At 46.4% G+C, this 15,489-nt stretch overlaps 1 protein-coding gene across 1 annotated transcript in view; it reads left to right on the top strand.

Moving 5' to 3' along the window:
- TMEM260 (transmembrane protein 260) overlaps positions 1-13,295 on the top strand; it is a 32,834-nt gene extending 19,539 nt beyond the window's left edge. The window contains exons 5-16 of the mRNA XM_084207076.1: positions 1,038-1,151; positions 2,953-3,132; positions 5,396-5,436; positions 5,761-5,844; positions 6,213-6,330; positions 6,570-6,745; positions 7,956-8,127; positions 9,124-9,272; positions 10,135-10,311; positions 11,025-11,078; positions 11,473-11,563; positions 12,648-13,295. Of these exons, the coding sequence (XP_084063202.1) occupies positions 1,038-1,151; positions 2,953-3,132; positions 5,396-5,436; positions 5,761-5,844; positions 6,213-6,330; positions 6,570-6,745; positions 7,956-8,127; positions 9,124-9,272; positions 10,135-10,311; positions 11,025-11,078; positions 11,473-11,563; positions 12,648-12,920 (1,629 nt within the window). The 3' untranslated portion in view covers positions 12,921-13,295. The remainder of the gene's footprint in view (positions 1-1,037; positions 1,152-2,952; positions 3,133-5,395; positions 5,437-5,760; positions 5,845-6,212; positions 6,331-6,569; positions 6,746-7,955; positions 8,128-9,123; positions 9,273-10,134; positions 10,312-11,024; positions 11,079-11,472; positions 11,564-12,647) is intronic.
- Positions 13,296-15,489: the final 2,194 nt, after the last annotated feature.

Consider the following 15,489-nt stretch of genomic DNA (forward strand, 5'->3'; position numbering starts at 1 on the left):
CCCCACAACCTGAACTCCACAGACATGGAGCTGGGCATTTTCCAACCTTCTCCCATGTTTCACATGCCTGGTTTCCAATGGGATTTTCAAAATTAGATTTTCAGAAGCAGTTAAGGAGCTTGTTCCAATGGTTTTTTGAGTGTCTGGCATCCTATGCCTGGAAGAATCCAGGCTGCCAACAGCAAGCTTGCAGTGCTTTTCATAAATCAGATGGCCATACAGACATCATATTGGAGCTCATCCATGTACTTAAAAAATGACTGAGGTGGTTCTGAGCCCTGCCAGGCATCTCTGAGACCCACAAAGGTTTTTTTGAACTTATGGCAAGGTGCTTCCATGGCAGGGCAGTGTCCAGTGTGGAATGCTGAGCAGTTAATTAAAAATTACAAGGTGATCCCAGCACTACACCAAGGCAAGTGTTTGCATCTCACACACCACCCTCACTAGGGGCTGAAACAAGCAAGGGAGGTTTAGGGTGGATATCAGGAAAAGGTTCTTTCCCCAGAGGTGGTTGGGCACTGGAACAGGCTTGAGGTTTTAGAATAATGAGGGTGTCACCTTTAATTCCCTTAGCTTAGGAAGTTTGTGCAGCCCTGACTTTAGCCCTCTGTGCCTAAAAAAGAGGGAAAAAAAATCCTGCTACAAAAAATTAGATTTCTGTAGATAATGGCTTTATTTTAGGACATTTCTGAAAAATCACTCAGAGTGAAGTGCTGGGCAGCCTCCCCTGTGCAGCTGGGTTCAGAAACTGGACTCATCCCATCATTATGATGTGATGATGCTGCACAGGATCTCTGTATGCATGGAGGCATGGCTGTTCAGCTGGACACTCCTTAAAGAATGTTTTCTGTTAGACAGTTGGGATTTCCCTGTAACAAATTTAAAAATCTCCTGAGTTCTGTGTTACAACTGACCAGTGCTCACTGGTGTGTTTGCCTTTCTCCTCTAAGGATGCTGTGCTGAATCTTTTTGATCTCTGGATGTTTTTGCAAACTTGTAAAGAATAATTGTGATTTTTATTTCTTTTCCCCTTTCAGATCTCTAAATTGGGTGCCTTTTGCTGTGGGCTCAGTCTGTGCAATCAGCACACCATAGTGCTTTATGTTGCTTGTGTTGTGCCCTGGGTTCTCTCACAGCTATTCAGAAAGAGGGTATGTATTAACAGGCATTTACACACTCACACCTCTGTTTTTCTAAGGCTGGGATTGATTCTTCTCCCCCAGAACTTGTGTCACTTGTAAGCTGATGTATGTGATTAATCATGACCCACTGAAGTCACAGTCTGACACCACAGCCACTGATCTCAAGGGGGTCTGGTTTAAAGAGAGTCTACAAGAAGGCTTTTGACAAGGGCATGGAGGGATAGGACAAGAGGACTGGCTTTAACTGATAGAGGGCAGGGTTAGATTTAGGTATTAGGAAGAAATTCTTCCCTGTGAAGGTAGTGAGGCCCTGGCACAGTGTGCCCAGAGAAGCTGTGGCTATCCCTGGAAGTGTCCAAGGCCAGGTTGGACAGGGGTTGGAGCAACCTGGGACAGTGGAAGGCATCCCCGCCCTTAGCAGGGGGTTAAAACAAGATGAGCTCTTTGTTCCCTTCCAGCCCAAACCATTCTGGGGTTTTGTGATGACAGTTCAGGTCTTTGCTCATGCCAGTGATCTGTGGCCCCCTTGTGTCCCCTGGCACAGGAGGGCTCTGCCCCAGCTGCTTGCAAATACCCTGTGAGCTAAAATAATACTTGGAACTGAAAACTCAGACTTCCCCATGCCATCAGATGAGTTTCTGTGTGTTGGCTCCCTGGTGGAAACCAGCAGAAGCCACATCCACCCTGTGTGGTTCTCAGCAGTGGCACAGGGCATAACTAAGCCTGGGTGAAGCACATGAGCTGCAAGAAATGTGATGCAGCTCAAAAAAGCTTGATCCAAAATCTCTTCAGCATCCCCAGCAAGCCCCTATTCTGGCCGTATTTCCATTAACACAATCAAGAATCACTTCTGCAATATATTTGTAGTTTGTTTTGGGGTTTTTTTTGAGCAGGGAGGTCCAGAGAGACCTCTGTGATTTCCAGCAAAGGCAATGCTGTGCCAATATGATAATCCTGGGAAATACTTTGGACAGCCCAGTAGTGCCTGCTGGAGGAAACCACCGAATAAGATGGAAACTGATGGAAAACTGCCTTTTTAAAGTACAAATGAGCCACCTTTCTTGTGGAGGAGCTCTGACCACCATCATTATGAAGCTCCTTTCTCTGCTCCATAGATCATCACTCCCAGTAACCCCAAATGCTGAGGAAGTGCTTTGATTGACAGGGCAGTGGCTAACGACAAAGCAAGCGTGCAATATTCTAGGGTGGGATTTTCCAAAGCACTTAAAGGAGTTAGGCACACAAGTCCCTTTGAAAGTCTTGTCTCCCTGACCCCTTAGGCGGTGTCGAAAATCCCACCCCAAAAGTTGGCCTATCCAATTTAGCCAGCCTAATCACGATCAAGTAAATGGCAAAACTGACTCCTGATGATGGTGATGATGTGTGCACTTGTACTAGAGCAGCATTTATGTGGGTTTTTTTTTTTTTTTTTGCCAGATGGAAAACCAGCCAACTCTTAATCGCTGCAAAGTGGGTTATCTCAGCCTTGCAGTGCTTCAGCCATCTATGCATGTCATGCCATGATTTAAATGTGAAAGATGCAATGAGTATGATACTCATGAGTCCTAGCTAATATTATTTGCTTCACTTAAATTTCACCCTGCCATGCAAAGGAGATCAGTTTGATGCAGTTTCCTAGTAATCCACAAAATCGTAAGGTTTAACATAGCATTTTGTAGGGACTTACTATAAATTGAGAGATCAGCTCTGTGTAAATATATTTGATGTTTTTTCTTTATCTGTTCTTGAAGTTCCAGCGTGATTAAACTAAAATAAACATTGTTATGCAATATGACATATTTTGGTGCAGGAATTGTCCCTAGGCCATTTGCTGAAGTTGGGTTTATGCTTCTTGGCTGGTTTGCTGCCTTATCTCTATCTGCCGGCTTCGTCCTACCTCAATCGAGCCCGCTGGACATGGGGAGACCAGACGACTTTTCAAGGATTTTTGACCCACTTTCTGAGGGAAGAATATGGGACATTCAATCTGGTAAACAAGGGTCACTGCCTAAATTGCTTCCTTTTCACTTATGCAACAGCTGAGATGTTCTGTTTGTGACGATTAAGGGCTCGCGGGGAAGGAAATTGAAAATGTTTCATTTTTTAAGCATTCATTTTGGATTTCGACCTCCTGACCTGTCAGGTTTTCTGGGAATGGGTCACATGGCTGGGAAAGCAAAGAGATAATTCTCATTGCCTTATGGGGTGAGCCAAATTATTTCCTGGGAACTCTATGGCTGTCTTATGTGTGTAGGATTCCAAAGAACAAGCTGTGCCAGAGGGAGTCGGTGACATAAATTTTGTGGTGTTTTCTATTTTTAACTCAGACATTTAAAGAGGTCACAAGCAGTTTTCATTTAAAAGCTATTCCTCTTTAATTTATTGATGTTGAATTTAAGTGAGTGGTTCATTTGAGGGTTCGAAATTATTCCTCTTAACTTACTAATGTTGAATTTAAGTGAATGGTTGGCTTGAGGGCTCTCAGGAACCTCTGATCTGAGTTATTGAGGTCTCTGCTCTTGCCAAGAGAGGGAAGAATCTGTGGTTGCTTTCAGAGTGTAGGGTTTGCATCTTCCTCCTCCAGCCCTGACTTGGATGCTGGGCTCTGGCCACCCAAGGAAATCACCAGCCCATCACCCCAGAGTGTCCTGCTTCCAAGTTTTCAGGGCAGAGGGCTGGGGAATCACACCACTGGGAGGAAAACAATAAAAAGCTGTGGTCTACATGTTCTGTCCCTCCCTGGAGTCCTGGAGCCCCACATCCTCAGAAATCACCCTTCACATCCAGCCAGCGTGACACAGAATCATTGCCACTGTGCCATTCCACCCTTCTCAGAGGGCTGTGAGGCTGTAGGATGTGTGTCAAAAGACATGATAATTCCTGCTGCTGCCACTAAATGTCCAAAAACTCCTGCAGAGATCAGGTCCAGCCTCTGAAGGACCTGTGAGACTTCCCCTGTTGTCCTGTTCCCAGCTGTCTCCTGAGAATCAGCCTCCACTGGGCAGAGCAATACCAAGGCATGCAAATCCCTTAACTCCTCTCTCCATCAAATGTGATGAATTCAAGTTGATGTTCAGGAGGCTTAGGGATGGACTGTGTGTAATCCTACACCACAAATCACATTTAGGATGAACTTGTCTGAAGCAGGAGCAATAAATACAGCAAAATCCAAACGTTTGGTCCTGGTGCCAGTTGGGATAATGCCAGAGCACTGCTGGGTGGACAGACAGCTTTTACATCCCATAGCTCTGTTTTAGGGGCAGGCAGGGTCATAAAAAAAAGCCCAGAAAATATTTTGGAGAGGGTTCCACCTGTAAGCCATGGGTCAGAAATGTCATCTCTGTGATGGGGCCATCAGCTGCCAGCAAGGTGGGGCTGCAGGAGCTGTGAGTGGGCTCTCTACCCTCTAACACTTATTTTTAATAAAATCCTGGATGCAATTAGCTAGTCCATTTTTTACTAAGATTAAATATTCCTTCCAGACCTCCTGAATCTCTTCACCTTATCTTTAATCTGGCAGACACCACTTTTCCAACAAGCAGCAATGAAGGTAATTCCTTCCCTCGACACAGACATGTGCCATGGATTGCAGGTCTCTGCAATAAAAATTCCATTATCTCATAAAGATTTTGTACAGCTCTGCATTTGTCAGGGCAGAGGAGACAGGAGCAAGTCTGGTAAGCAAGGAGGAATTGAGCTTGTCTCAGGCTGTGGGGAGATGTCACAGAAAATAATTGCACCATGAAGATACAGAACATGGCCTCAAGTTGTGGCAGGAGAGGTTTAGGTTGGATATTAGGAAAAAAATTTCACAGAAAGAATGGTCAGGAATTGGAATAGGCTGAATAGGCAGTGGTGGAGTCCCCATCCCTGGAGGGATTTAAGAGATGTGTGGATGTGACACTTGGGCACATGGGTTAGTGGTGGGCTGGGCAGGGCTGGGGAAATGGTTGGACTCAATGACCTCTGAGGGCTTTTCCAACCCAAATGATTCCATGATGCAGCAGAGGTCATGGTTAAACCAAATGACATGCTCTAATCACAGGATAATAAGTTGCCAGCACCTTGAAGAAATGCTTATACAGGGGGTGAATCCTTCAGTGGCATCCCATAAAACAGGAATGTGGGGGAACACCTTGCAGTGAAGGTTTGAGCAGAGGTTGCTGCCTTTCTTGCAAACAGAAAATGGGAAGACTTTCCTTCCCCCAGTCAGTGTGTGGGTTCCTCATGGGCTTCCTTTGTTTTTATTTCAGGCCAAATCCGAGACAGGATCCAGCATGGGAGAGATGCTGCTGTGAGTAACACCTTGGCTGTGCCTTTCACCTGCTGCTGCTGTCCTTTGGGCTCCTGTCCTTCCTTTCCTCATCCTGTCCAGAGCTGGGTGTGTCCAGCCCTTGGCTTCCCCACTGAAGGAAAAACATTGAATCCCCCATCCCAGTGATTTTCCCTTCAAAATTCTACCATATAACCCATCCTTGTCCCATTTCTGCTCTGCTTAATCCCAGCAGAGTGGGAATATGTTCTGTTGTGTTTATTCCCTGTTTCTCCTGACATTTTGATTGAGTGCAGGGATGATTTGGGGATGATTTGACACATCCATGCTTTAATTTCTCCACAGTTTCCAGCTGGCACAGATGAAGTCAGAGCTCTCCCTTCCTGTCCTTGCCCTGGCACTGGTGGCCTGTGTGAGCACAGCACTGCCGTAAGTTGAACAATATTTGCTTCAATGTGCATTTTTTTGCACATTTTCCTTACTGCCTGCATGGGCAGCTTGTTTTGCCTTCTGCTTGCTGCTGCAGAAATTGCAGCAATTGGCTGTGGTCATCAATTATTAAGAGCAAAATATCCCTTACTCCTGGTTAACCCTGTGGCTTGGTTCATGGCAAGGTTAAAACTCCTGAAATGCTGATGGCTTTGTGCTTTGAAAACAGAAGTTTCATAGATGGCAAAGGTAAAGAAAGACTCATCAGCTCCTTGTGTTAAATGCATTTAGGTATGCAAGTTCAACCACATACAATTTTTGCTTTGTTTTTCATCATGTCTCAGGAGTGACCTTTTTTTTTTTAATAGGAAAAAGCAGCAGAAATCACCTGTGATCTGGCTCTTCACTGGAATGCTCTGCCTTTATTCCCTTTTCTTTGCTTGGAGAGCAAATCTGGATATTACAAAGCCTCTGTTTCTAGGTGTGGTAAGTTGCACTTCAAAGTTGCTCTGGCATGTTAATTTTTGAGTGAAACATTCAAAACCTTAAAACCACCTGACCAGCAGCAGGCAGTTGTCTTGAAACTGCAGAAGGTGCCAAAATACAGCTCCAAGGCCAGGCTGGATGGGGCTTGGAGCAACCTGGTCTAGTAGGAGGAGTGGGATGGGGGAGGATCTTTATGGTCCATTCCAGCCCAACCCCAATTCTGGGATTCTCTCTCCTAGGTGGAGCGGTTCTGGCTGCAGAGCAGTGCTGTGGTGGCTGTGCTGGCAGGGCTGGGGCTGGCCACACTGGCCAGCCTTGGGAGGGGCACTGTGCTGCAGGGCACCTGGCTGCTGCTGTGCCTGGAGTGGCTTCCTGCTCTTGCCCTCGTGGCTTCTCAACTTTGGGCAAATTACAGGTGAGAAGTTCCCTCGGTGCCACCTCGTGGGGTGACCTGGGGTGCTGCTGGGGTTTCTGTCCTTGGCTGGGCATGGGAAAGGCTCTTTTCACACCCCACCTAAGCTTGCATGGTCACAGCCTGCAGAACCCCCTGGTTGGATCTCCCTCAGAGTCACCAACTCCAGGCTGTAAATGGGAATGTCACGGAGTTTGAGGGAAAAAACGTCTGTAGGTATGTAACATCTGAAAAACCCTTGTAAATCTTTGTGCTTTGTCTCCTGAGGAGGTTTGCAGAATTCATGTGGCCCGAACTTCTCTTGCTTTCCTTCAGGCTCCTTGTGTCCTGAAGTTTTTTCTGATTTTTTCTCCATTTTTGAAGATTTAAATCTGTAGTTTGGGGCTTCCCTGTCCCATAACCCATGCAGTTGCTTGGATAGGAGTCAGTGTCCTCGTAGGGATGCTCAGGTACAGGCTGACCAAGGAAGTTAGACTTCATCCTTAGGAATCCTTTCTTTGGCACACCTTTTCCAAAGGCTTGTCCATAGGTGAGCCAAACCTAGCTCCTGTCCTCAAGTGTCATCTGAATCCATGTCTGGAGTATGTGCACACAACTTTAATGAAAAGGATCCAATCTCAGATCATGTAAACCAACTTCTGCCTGGTACTTCTAAAACTTGGGGTTTTCAATCTTAATGGAAACATTAAAGGTTAAGGAGGATTTCAAATACTCTACAGAACCATCGTTGGACTGGCACTTCCAGCACCAGTGAATAAGTTTTTAGATATTGCCCAAGAAGAAATCAGAATTAAGGTGAAGGTGTGCAGTTAGTGTGTATTTTGGCAAAACTGTAGTGGGTGGTGCTTTCTGTAGAGGGCCTGTGCTTTAAATGCTTTGTTTCTGCATCTCATTTTCTCTGGGAATGGAGATACTAAGTTGTTGTTGTGATTAAGTTGTTGACACTCTCCATCCCTGGAAGTTCAAGGCCAGGTTGGATGGGGTTGGAGCAACCTGGGACAGTGGAAGGTGTCCCTGCCCATGGCAGGGGGATGGAGTGAGATGTTCTTTAAAGTCCCCTCCAGCCTAAACCATTCTGTGACTCTGTGATGTTTCCAGCCTGACCAGGGTGGATTTCCCCTCTGGGTGCCCATTGCATAAAATTGTTCTGAATTTCTGCCAAGCCATGCAAATACCTGGTTTAAAGATTCTGTTTTCCATCTGTTCTCTTCAGCACTTGTGATCAGAGCAACAACTATGTTGTTGATAAGTTTGCAAGGAATGTGCTGTCCTCCATGCCAGTGGGGGCAGTGGTCCTGCTCAGAGGAGACTTGCCTGGGAATGGTCTTCGTTACCTTCATTATTGTGAGGGGATGAGGCCAGATATCACCTTAGTGGACCAGGAGGTATGTTCAGAAAGTGCTGTTTAGAAAGGCAGATTTAAACATCAGCTGTAAAAGTCCAGTTGTTCTTTTGTGCCCTTGAGAGAGTCTCTTTAAACTCATGATGTGGTAATAAATGAAATTGATGTTTTTTAAAGAGTTGTGGGTAACCCTGAGATGGAGTGTGGTGTGCACATTCCTTTTTCACTGAGAAATGGGAAAAGGAAAAAAAAGTTACAGGATGGGTCACATACACTTCCACTGCCACATCATCCTCACACCTGGATTTGCAAGTGCTTGGCAAACTCCAAACCCAATTCCTGGTGTTTAACCAAACCAAATCCCTGTTGTGTGTCTTACCAGCAGTGGCTGTTTTGTGTTGGAGTGAGGACCATATGTATCTGATCAGAAGGCACTGGTGAGCCAGTCTGGTGCTGTCATCTGGCCACGGTGACCCAGTCTGACCTTGGTGGCCCAGTCTGACCCTGGTGGCCCAATCTGACCCTGGTGGCCCAGCCTGATCTTGGTGACCCAGTCTGGTGGTGTGACCATGATGACCCAGTCTGACCATGGTGACCCAGTCTGGTGCTGTGATCTGACCACAGTGACCCAGTTTGACCATGGTGACCTAGTCACTGTGATTTAACCATGGTGACCTAGCCTGGTGGTGGGTGTGACCATGGTGACCCAGTGTGGCCATGGTGACCCACTCTGGCCATGGTGACCCAGTCTGGTGCTGTGGTGTGACCTTGGTGACCCAGCCTGACCATGGTGACCCAGCCTGGTGCTGTGGTGTGACCTTGGTGACCCAACCTGACCATGGTGACTCAGTCTGGTGCTGTGGTGTGACCTTGGTGACCCAGCCTGGCCATGGTGACCCAGTCTGGCCATGGTGACCCAGCCTGCTGATGTGTTTGGTGACATCCCTGAGCAAATGGCCATTACTCCTGCAGAAACCATTTCTTCTGGCTGTAAATCTTCTGATTGCTGTTCAGGTGGTGATAACAACTTTTATTGCAGATGATGACTTATGGATGGTATTTACCCAAGCTGGCAAAGCATTTACCTGGTGTTCATTTTCCTGGGAACCGGTGGAATCCTGTGGAAGGAGCATTACCCGACGGGACACTCGCCTTTAATCTCCATCGTTTCCTCAAAGTAAATAAACAGTAAGCATTTCTTTCATATGTAACAGCTTTCCTAAAATCTCTGACCTTTTTTTTTTTTTTCTTTCCTCTTGAAATTGTTTATGGAACAGCTTGGTACTGCATCCAAAAGACCAATTTTCTCCACTGACTTCCTCCCTGGTGGCGAGATTATTTTTGCAATTAAAGCAAAATATCTCTGCAGAAGTAACTCCATCCGGATATAATATTGCCTGTTGTTTTGAGGTTGGTTTGGTTTTTAGGAAGGAGGGGGAAAAAAAGGTGATCTGCAGAGTGTTTACTGATGATTTTTTTGTTGTTGTTGTCAATACAATTCATCACAGAGAATAGGAACGTTCCTGTGTTCTCAGAACGACGATGGTTGGAGAGCAAATTGCTGCTGCTTCTCCTTTGTGAACATTGTGGCCAACTGATTAGCATAGAATGAATGTATTCCAGGAATAATCATCATATAAAAATAGCTTAGTAAGAGTGGAGAAAGGATTAGATACTCACACGAATAAGAATAGCATCTGCATTTAGACTAGCTGGGGTGAGCCCTGCGAGGGTGGGGAGGCACAGGAGCACAGCCAGGTGCCAGTGGGCAGAAATGGGATTCTGCTGCAGCTTCTGCCTTGTTTGGGAGGTCCAGGAGAGGGGACAGGATGTGCCAGCTGTGCTGGCTGCTCAGAGTGGGCAGTGCCAGATGCGGAATTCTGTTTTCCAGCCTGCCCCAAAATGTGCCTGTGCTGGTGAGAGATGTGCTGGGTGGGTGTGTCCGCTGCACAGCGTGCTGTGCTGTGGTTTGGTTTGCTCAGGGACACAGGGTGGCCCACAGTCCCTGAGGTGGCTTCACCATTGCTCTCTCTGTTGGTTTTTTTGGCAGTAAGGAAGTGTTTGTCTGCATAGGTCTTCATGAAGGGGACTCGACCTGGAGAAGGAGCCACTCGCTGTGGCCCTGGGGGACATGCGAAAAGCTGGTTCCTTCTGGAGCTGTGTTTGACCCAGGAGAGTGGATTCGTCTCACAAGGAATCTCTATAACTGGACTGAAGATTATGGCAGGTACAAGGCAGAGGAGCCTCTGCTCCTTCCTGCTCATTGTTTTTTGCCAGCAGCATTGCCACACCTGCTGCAGTGTCAGAGGAATCATACAAAGGCCATAATCTCAATGTTTTGTGTTCTGGAGAGATAGCAGGGAGAAATTCTTCCCTGTCAGGGTGGTGAGATGTTGGCACAGCCCAGAGAGCTGGGCTGCCCCATCCCTGGCAGTGTTCCAGGCCAGGTTGGATGGGGCTTGGAGCAACCTGGGATAGTGGAAGGTGTCCCTGCTCATGGCAGGGAGTTGGAATGAGATGAGCTTTAAGGTCCCTTCCAACCCAAACCATTCAATGATCTGTGATTTTTCCTAGTGTGAAAAACAGCAAGGACATCTCTAGTCAAGTATGAGGTCCAATTCTGACCTTAAAACTTTATCAGGATCTAAAATTATTGAGACATCCAGAGGTTTAAATGTCATAGGCTGACCTGTGGTGGTAAAAAACATGTCTGGCTCTGAGATGTGGGATGCTGTGAAACACCTGATATACCAGAGGCTCCTTCTGTGGAGAGAGAGGCACAAAGTTTTTGGAATGACAGAGAATCAGCTGAATTCCCTGCTGTCAGAGCCACAGGTTTTCTTCTGCCTGGGAGGTCTGTAGCTGGGCTGGAAGGGTTGTGGTGGGTGAAACCCAGCGACGTGGATCTGATGGCTGAATTTTATTTCCATTCCCATTTAGTTTCAGCCCCTCTTCCTGGGAAGCTGTTGCCAATGAGGAGATGTGGCAAGCCAGGTAATTTTCCTTTGCTCTCTTCCAACAGCCAGTGGGCACTGCCAGCTCACTGGTGTGGAAACACACACCAAAGCAGGCAGCTCGATGGGCCGTGGCCTTATTGGGCTTGCACGTGCCAGGCTTTAGAAGGAAAAGGCTGGCAGGATGAGATGAAGCATGCAAGGCTGCCAGCAAAACCTTCAAAAAAGTGACTGTTTTGTTCAACAAAAGGCTCTGCTTAAAGTCTCTCAAAGGTAGTTGGGGTGTAGGGTGAGGAAATAGATTATGGAGAGAAATTTACATCACTGATGGCTTTGCTGTCCCACATGTGGACGTGTTGAAGCTGTGTATAACCCTGTGATGGGACTGGTTGCATTAAGCAGTTACCACATGGAAGTTTTTTTCCTTTTCCTAGGATGAAAACAGCTTTCTTCATCTTTGACCTCGCAGAAACAGCCAGTGTGACTGCAGAAATGAAAGCACAACTTTACACATTTGCATACACTGTAAGTCCTGGATTTGGGTTAGGAGTGCTCCCTGTATCCTAATTTTTTAGCCTCCATCACAGTTTTTTTACTCCCTTTTCTTTTAAATTTCTGGAGTCCATGGAAATACAGTGTTTCCTGTAATCTGCATTCCCCTTGTTTATCCAAACTGGGAGCACAGCCGATTCACAGAGATTTGTTCAGGGATTTTATCCATTCCTGCTTGCCCCCTCGGTCACAGAGGATGCCAACAGCAAACCAGTCAACACCCTGCTTTTGCTATAATTATGTTGTCTGTGCTGGGCTCCAAACCCATGCCAAGAGATTGCTTGTCCTGAAGTCCCCTCTATGCACTTGTCCCCTCTGTCATTACACAGTCGTGCGCTCTGAGCCAGCGAGTGTAAAATCCGACAGTCTTCTCACTGCAAATTAATTCTGCTGCATTTCACACCAAAGAATAACACCCATAAGCTGGTGTAGGTATCTCTGGAAATACTGGACTGCCCTGAGATGCCAACAGATGCACGAAGTGATCAGTGTGTGTCAGCAGAGAGGAGCAGTATTTCATACTCCAGCACAGAATCAACAAATGGTTTCCTTAATTCTTGCCTGTTTTGTTGTGATTTTTGCTGTTCTGCAAAGTTCCCAGGCACATGCCTGCTGTTGAGCTTATGAATATTCCCACTCAAGTCAACAGACTGCTTAAGTCCTGTGTAAGACGTCCTGATCTCCTGAAATATTGAGTAAATGTCTTGCAGGCACGGCAGTTAAATCTCTTTTTTCCCCCAGCTTGGTGTAACACCTCTCTGGGGGAAGCACATAATGTGCTGTGGGGTTATCACCATCATCTGTAATGTTTCTAAACAAACAGCTGCTGTTGGAAGGGAAACGTTTCAGCCCCCCTTGGATTTCTGATTCATGGTGCTGAATGGCAAACACAGAGCAAATTACAGAAATACTCCAGCTCTGGACTTGGACATCTAAATAGCATCTGTTTCTTTCCAGGCAGTTTTGAAGCATTGTTAAAAGCTGTTGCTCCCACTTTGTTCAATTAATTTCCTGCCCCTACCTTCTCTTTTTTTTTTTTTGTTCCTTCCTTTAACAGTCATACAAAGAAATTGTCAGCTCCCATCCCCATCACCCAGTGAACTGGCACAAAAACTTCGCCATCGCCTGCGAGAGGATGCTGCGCCTGGGCCGGGGGGACCCGGACCCTGAAATGCTGCTCTCCCAAACTGTGGAACATTTCCTGCTCTACACCCAGAAGGCAGAGGATGATCCCCAGCTCCAGGACATCCTGCAGGCTGTGCAGCACCTCAGGGAGGAGCTGCAGGGGCTGAGGAGGAGGAAAGCGGAGCTGAGGCGCAAAGCTGGGTAGCTCCTGGTCCTGCTGAAATGTTGAAGCTGGGACTTAAAATCTGAATTAGTCCTTGGCTGTGTGAGGGGGGTTTTAAAAGGTGTCAGAAATGGCAGCAGAGAGGAAATCCAGTGTGATCCCCTCTGCAGGAACATAGTGGTGTTTGATTTGTGTTGGCAAATGAACTTTTTTTGGGGTAGGGGAGAAGCTCACCACTAAATAAAATATCAGGTTTCAAAAAAGAGAGTTTTCTTTTACAAGAAAACTATGAGGTTGTACTGTGAATATATATATTTTTATGAATGCAGCATCCATTCTAGATGTAAAAATGTATTTAGCATTTTATTGTTTCCTCTGTTGCTGAGCCAAGAGGTTTCCTAAAGCCATTTTTCATTAGCTGTGCTGTGTCTGTGTGTTTTTGTGGTGGGTTTCCAGCAGGACAAGCTGTGGGCTGGTGCTCTCCCAGGAGCCTGGTCCTTCAGTGTTTTGGATGTGCTCTGAGCCCTGGCTGTGCCTGTGCCCAAGGGCATTGCAGAATCATAATCACAGAATCCCAGGATGATTTGGGTCAGAAGTGACCTTAAAAGATCATCTCATTCCAACCCCCTGCCATGGACAGGGACACTTTCTACTATCCCAGGTTGCTCCAAGCTCTGTCCAGCCTGGCCTTGGACATTTTCAAGGATGGGGCAGCCACAACTTCTCTGTGCCAGGGCCTCACCTCCCTCACAGGGAAGAATTTCTTCCCAATATCCCATCTAACCCTGCCTCCTTCACTTTGAAACCTTCCCCCGTTGTCCTGTCACTTCATGCCCATGTAAACAGTCCCTTTCCAGCTCTCTGTCACCTCTTTAGGTACTGGAAGGACAGGATGTCCTGCTGGAAGGGAGTGGATAGAGACCAACCCTTTTTTTCTGCCTGCCTTGCTTTTCAGGGATGCCTGCTTTCATTCCCTTGGGATTTTATGATGGGCTGGTCTTTATTGCTTTGAGTTCCAACAGTGAACTCGTGTATTTTCCCTTGCAGAGGGTCTCTGCTGGCAGCAGTGTGGCATCTCCTGCACTGGGGTGGGGGGACTGTGGTCCTGAGACCCCACATGGGATGTAAGAGCAGCTGCCCTGGAATGCTGCTCTCTCCATGGGTCATGGCATCTGTGCTGTGACCTCCATCTGGGCTCTCCTGGGGATTCCAGAACTGCAATTTTGGAGATAGCAGGGCTTTAACCAAAATAATTGGATGTGAATCCACCCTGCTTTTCAATCTGCCCCAACAGCCAAGTGACTTCTGGGGTTAACAAGAACTCAGCTTCTTCTTTTCAATAAAAAAGACATTTCTCAATATTTTGTCAGTTAACAGTACTTCAAATGCTTAAAACAAACCCAAAACTCTGGTGGTGTTCCTGTAAAGCTCTGTTATCTAAAACTTCATACATTTTTCTGTGGTTTTGTGATATCTCAGCCCAGTGTTTTGCAGGAGACAAATTGCTGCCAGGTCAGGATTTCTTTTGGACTGCTAAAATTGTCAGAGAAGAAAGAAGTACTTCTGTAAAGATCACATTATGAAACAGCATCTCTGGAGCAGATTGGGATGGGGGTAGGAGAGAAGGGTGTTGCAGGTGGATGCTCTGCTGGTCTGGAGTTTGAGGTGTGTGTAGGGACATGTGGCTGCTATTCCTAATATTACAAGGAATATTAGGAATATTCCTTGTAATATTCCTTAGGAATATTAGGAATATTGTAAAATTACAAGGCCCACTGCTATTACAAGTGGGCCACTTCTCTCTTTCTCTCCAAGTGCTGATTTTGACAACTTTCACTGAATGCTTCCCATATAAAAATCAAACTGCTGTCTGGGAATCTCTAACTCCAGTTGCAAAATAACATCCTTTACTTTTCACTCTCTCACTCTTGACTTATTTTTGTAGTATATGATTTCCATAGCAATTCCCTGCTAATTCCTGTGAGACATTCCTGTATGAGCAGCAGATGGGAAATGAGCAATAAAAAGATGGGAAACTGTGGCTTCTGGGCTGGAGAGCCACAAAGCAGAGGGGTGAGAGGGAACAGGAGCAGTTCAGGGGTGTCATTTTAACTCTTTGTGTTGTAATTGACTACATTTCAGGTCGGCTGTGCCTCACTTGAATCTCTTCCCCCCTCTCAATCCCTGCAGAAGAAGTGTTTGTACAGAGAGAGGGAATATCACACATTCCTCCGTGCAGCTTTCTCAGGGCAGGCTTTCTCCTTCCCTTCTCCAAGCCAGTCCTCCAGCCATGGCAGAAAAGCATTAGGAATCCAATTTTTGAATGCTTTTGTTGCCTGCATTATTGCAAATCCATTCAAGCAAATATACTGAGCTGAGGGTTCTCTTTATCTTGATTAGACGCCCCTCCTTAGCCGCATAGTCTTGAAATAATTGGAAGCTCTTGTGGATCCCACTATCTGCTCTGGGAGGAAAGAGGGGCTGTGCTGAGTAAAGTATCGTCCTGTATTGTGATAAACAGTGGTGGTGGCTGCAAAAAGGACTTTGCCACTGGCAAAACCCTTCCCAGGTGTGAAGAGCAGTGGGATGGTGATGCCTTTTTTAGGGAGAA

The sequence above is a fragment of the Fringilla coelebs genome, assembly GCF_963513975.1.
Source record: "Fringilla coelebs genome assembly, chromosome: 6".
NCBI lineage: Eukaryota > Metazoa > Chordata > Aves > Passeriformes > Fringillidae > Fringilla > Fringilla coelebs.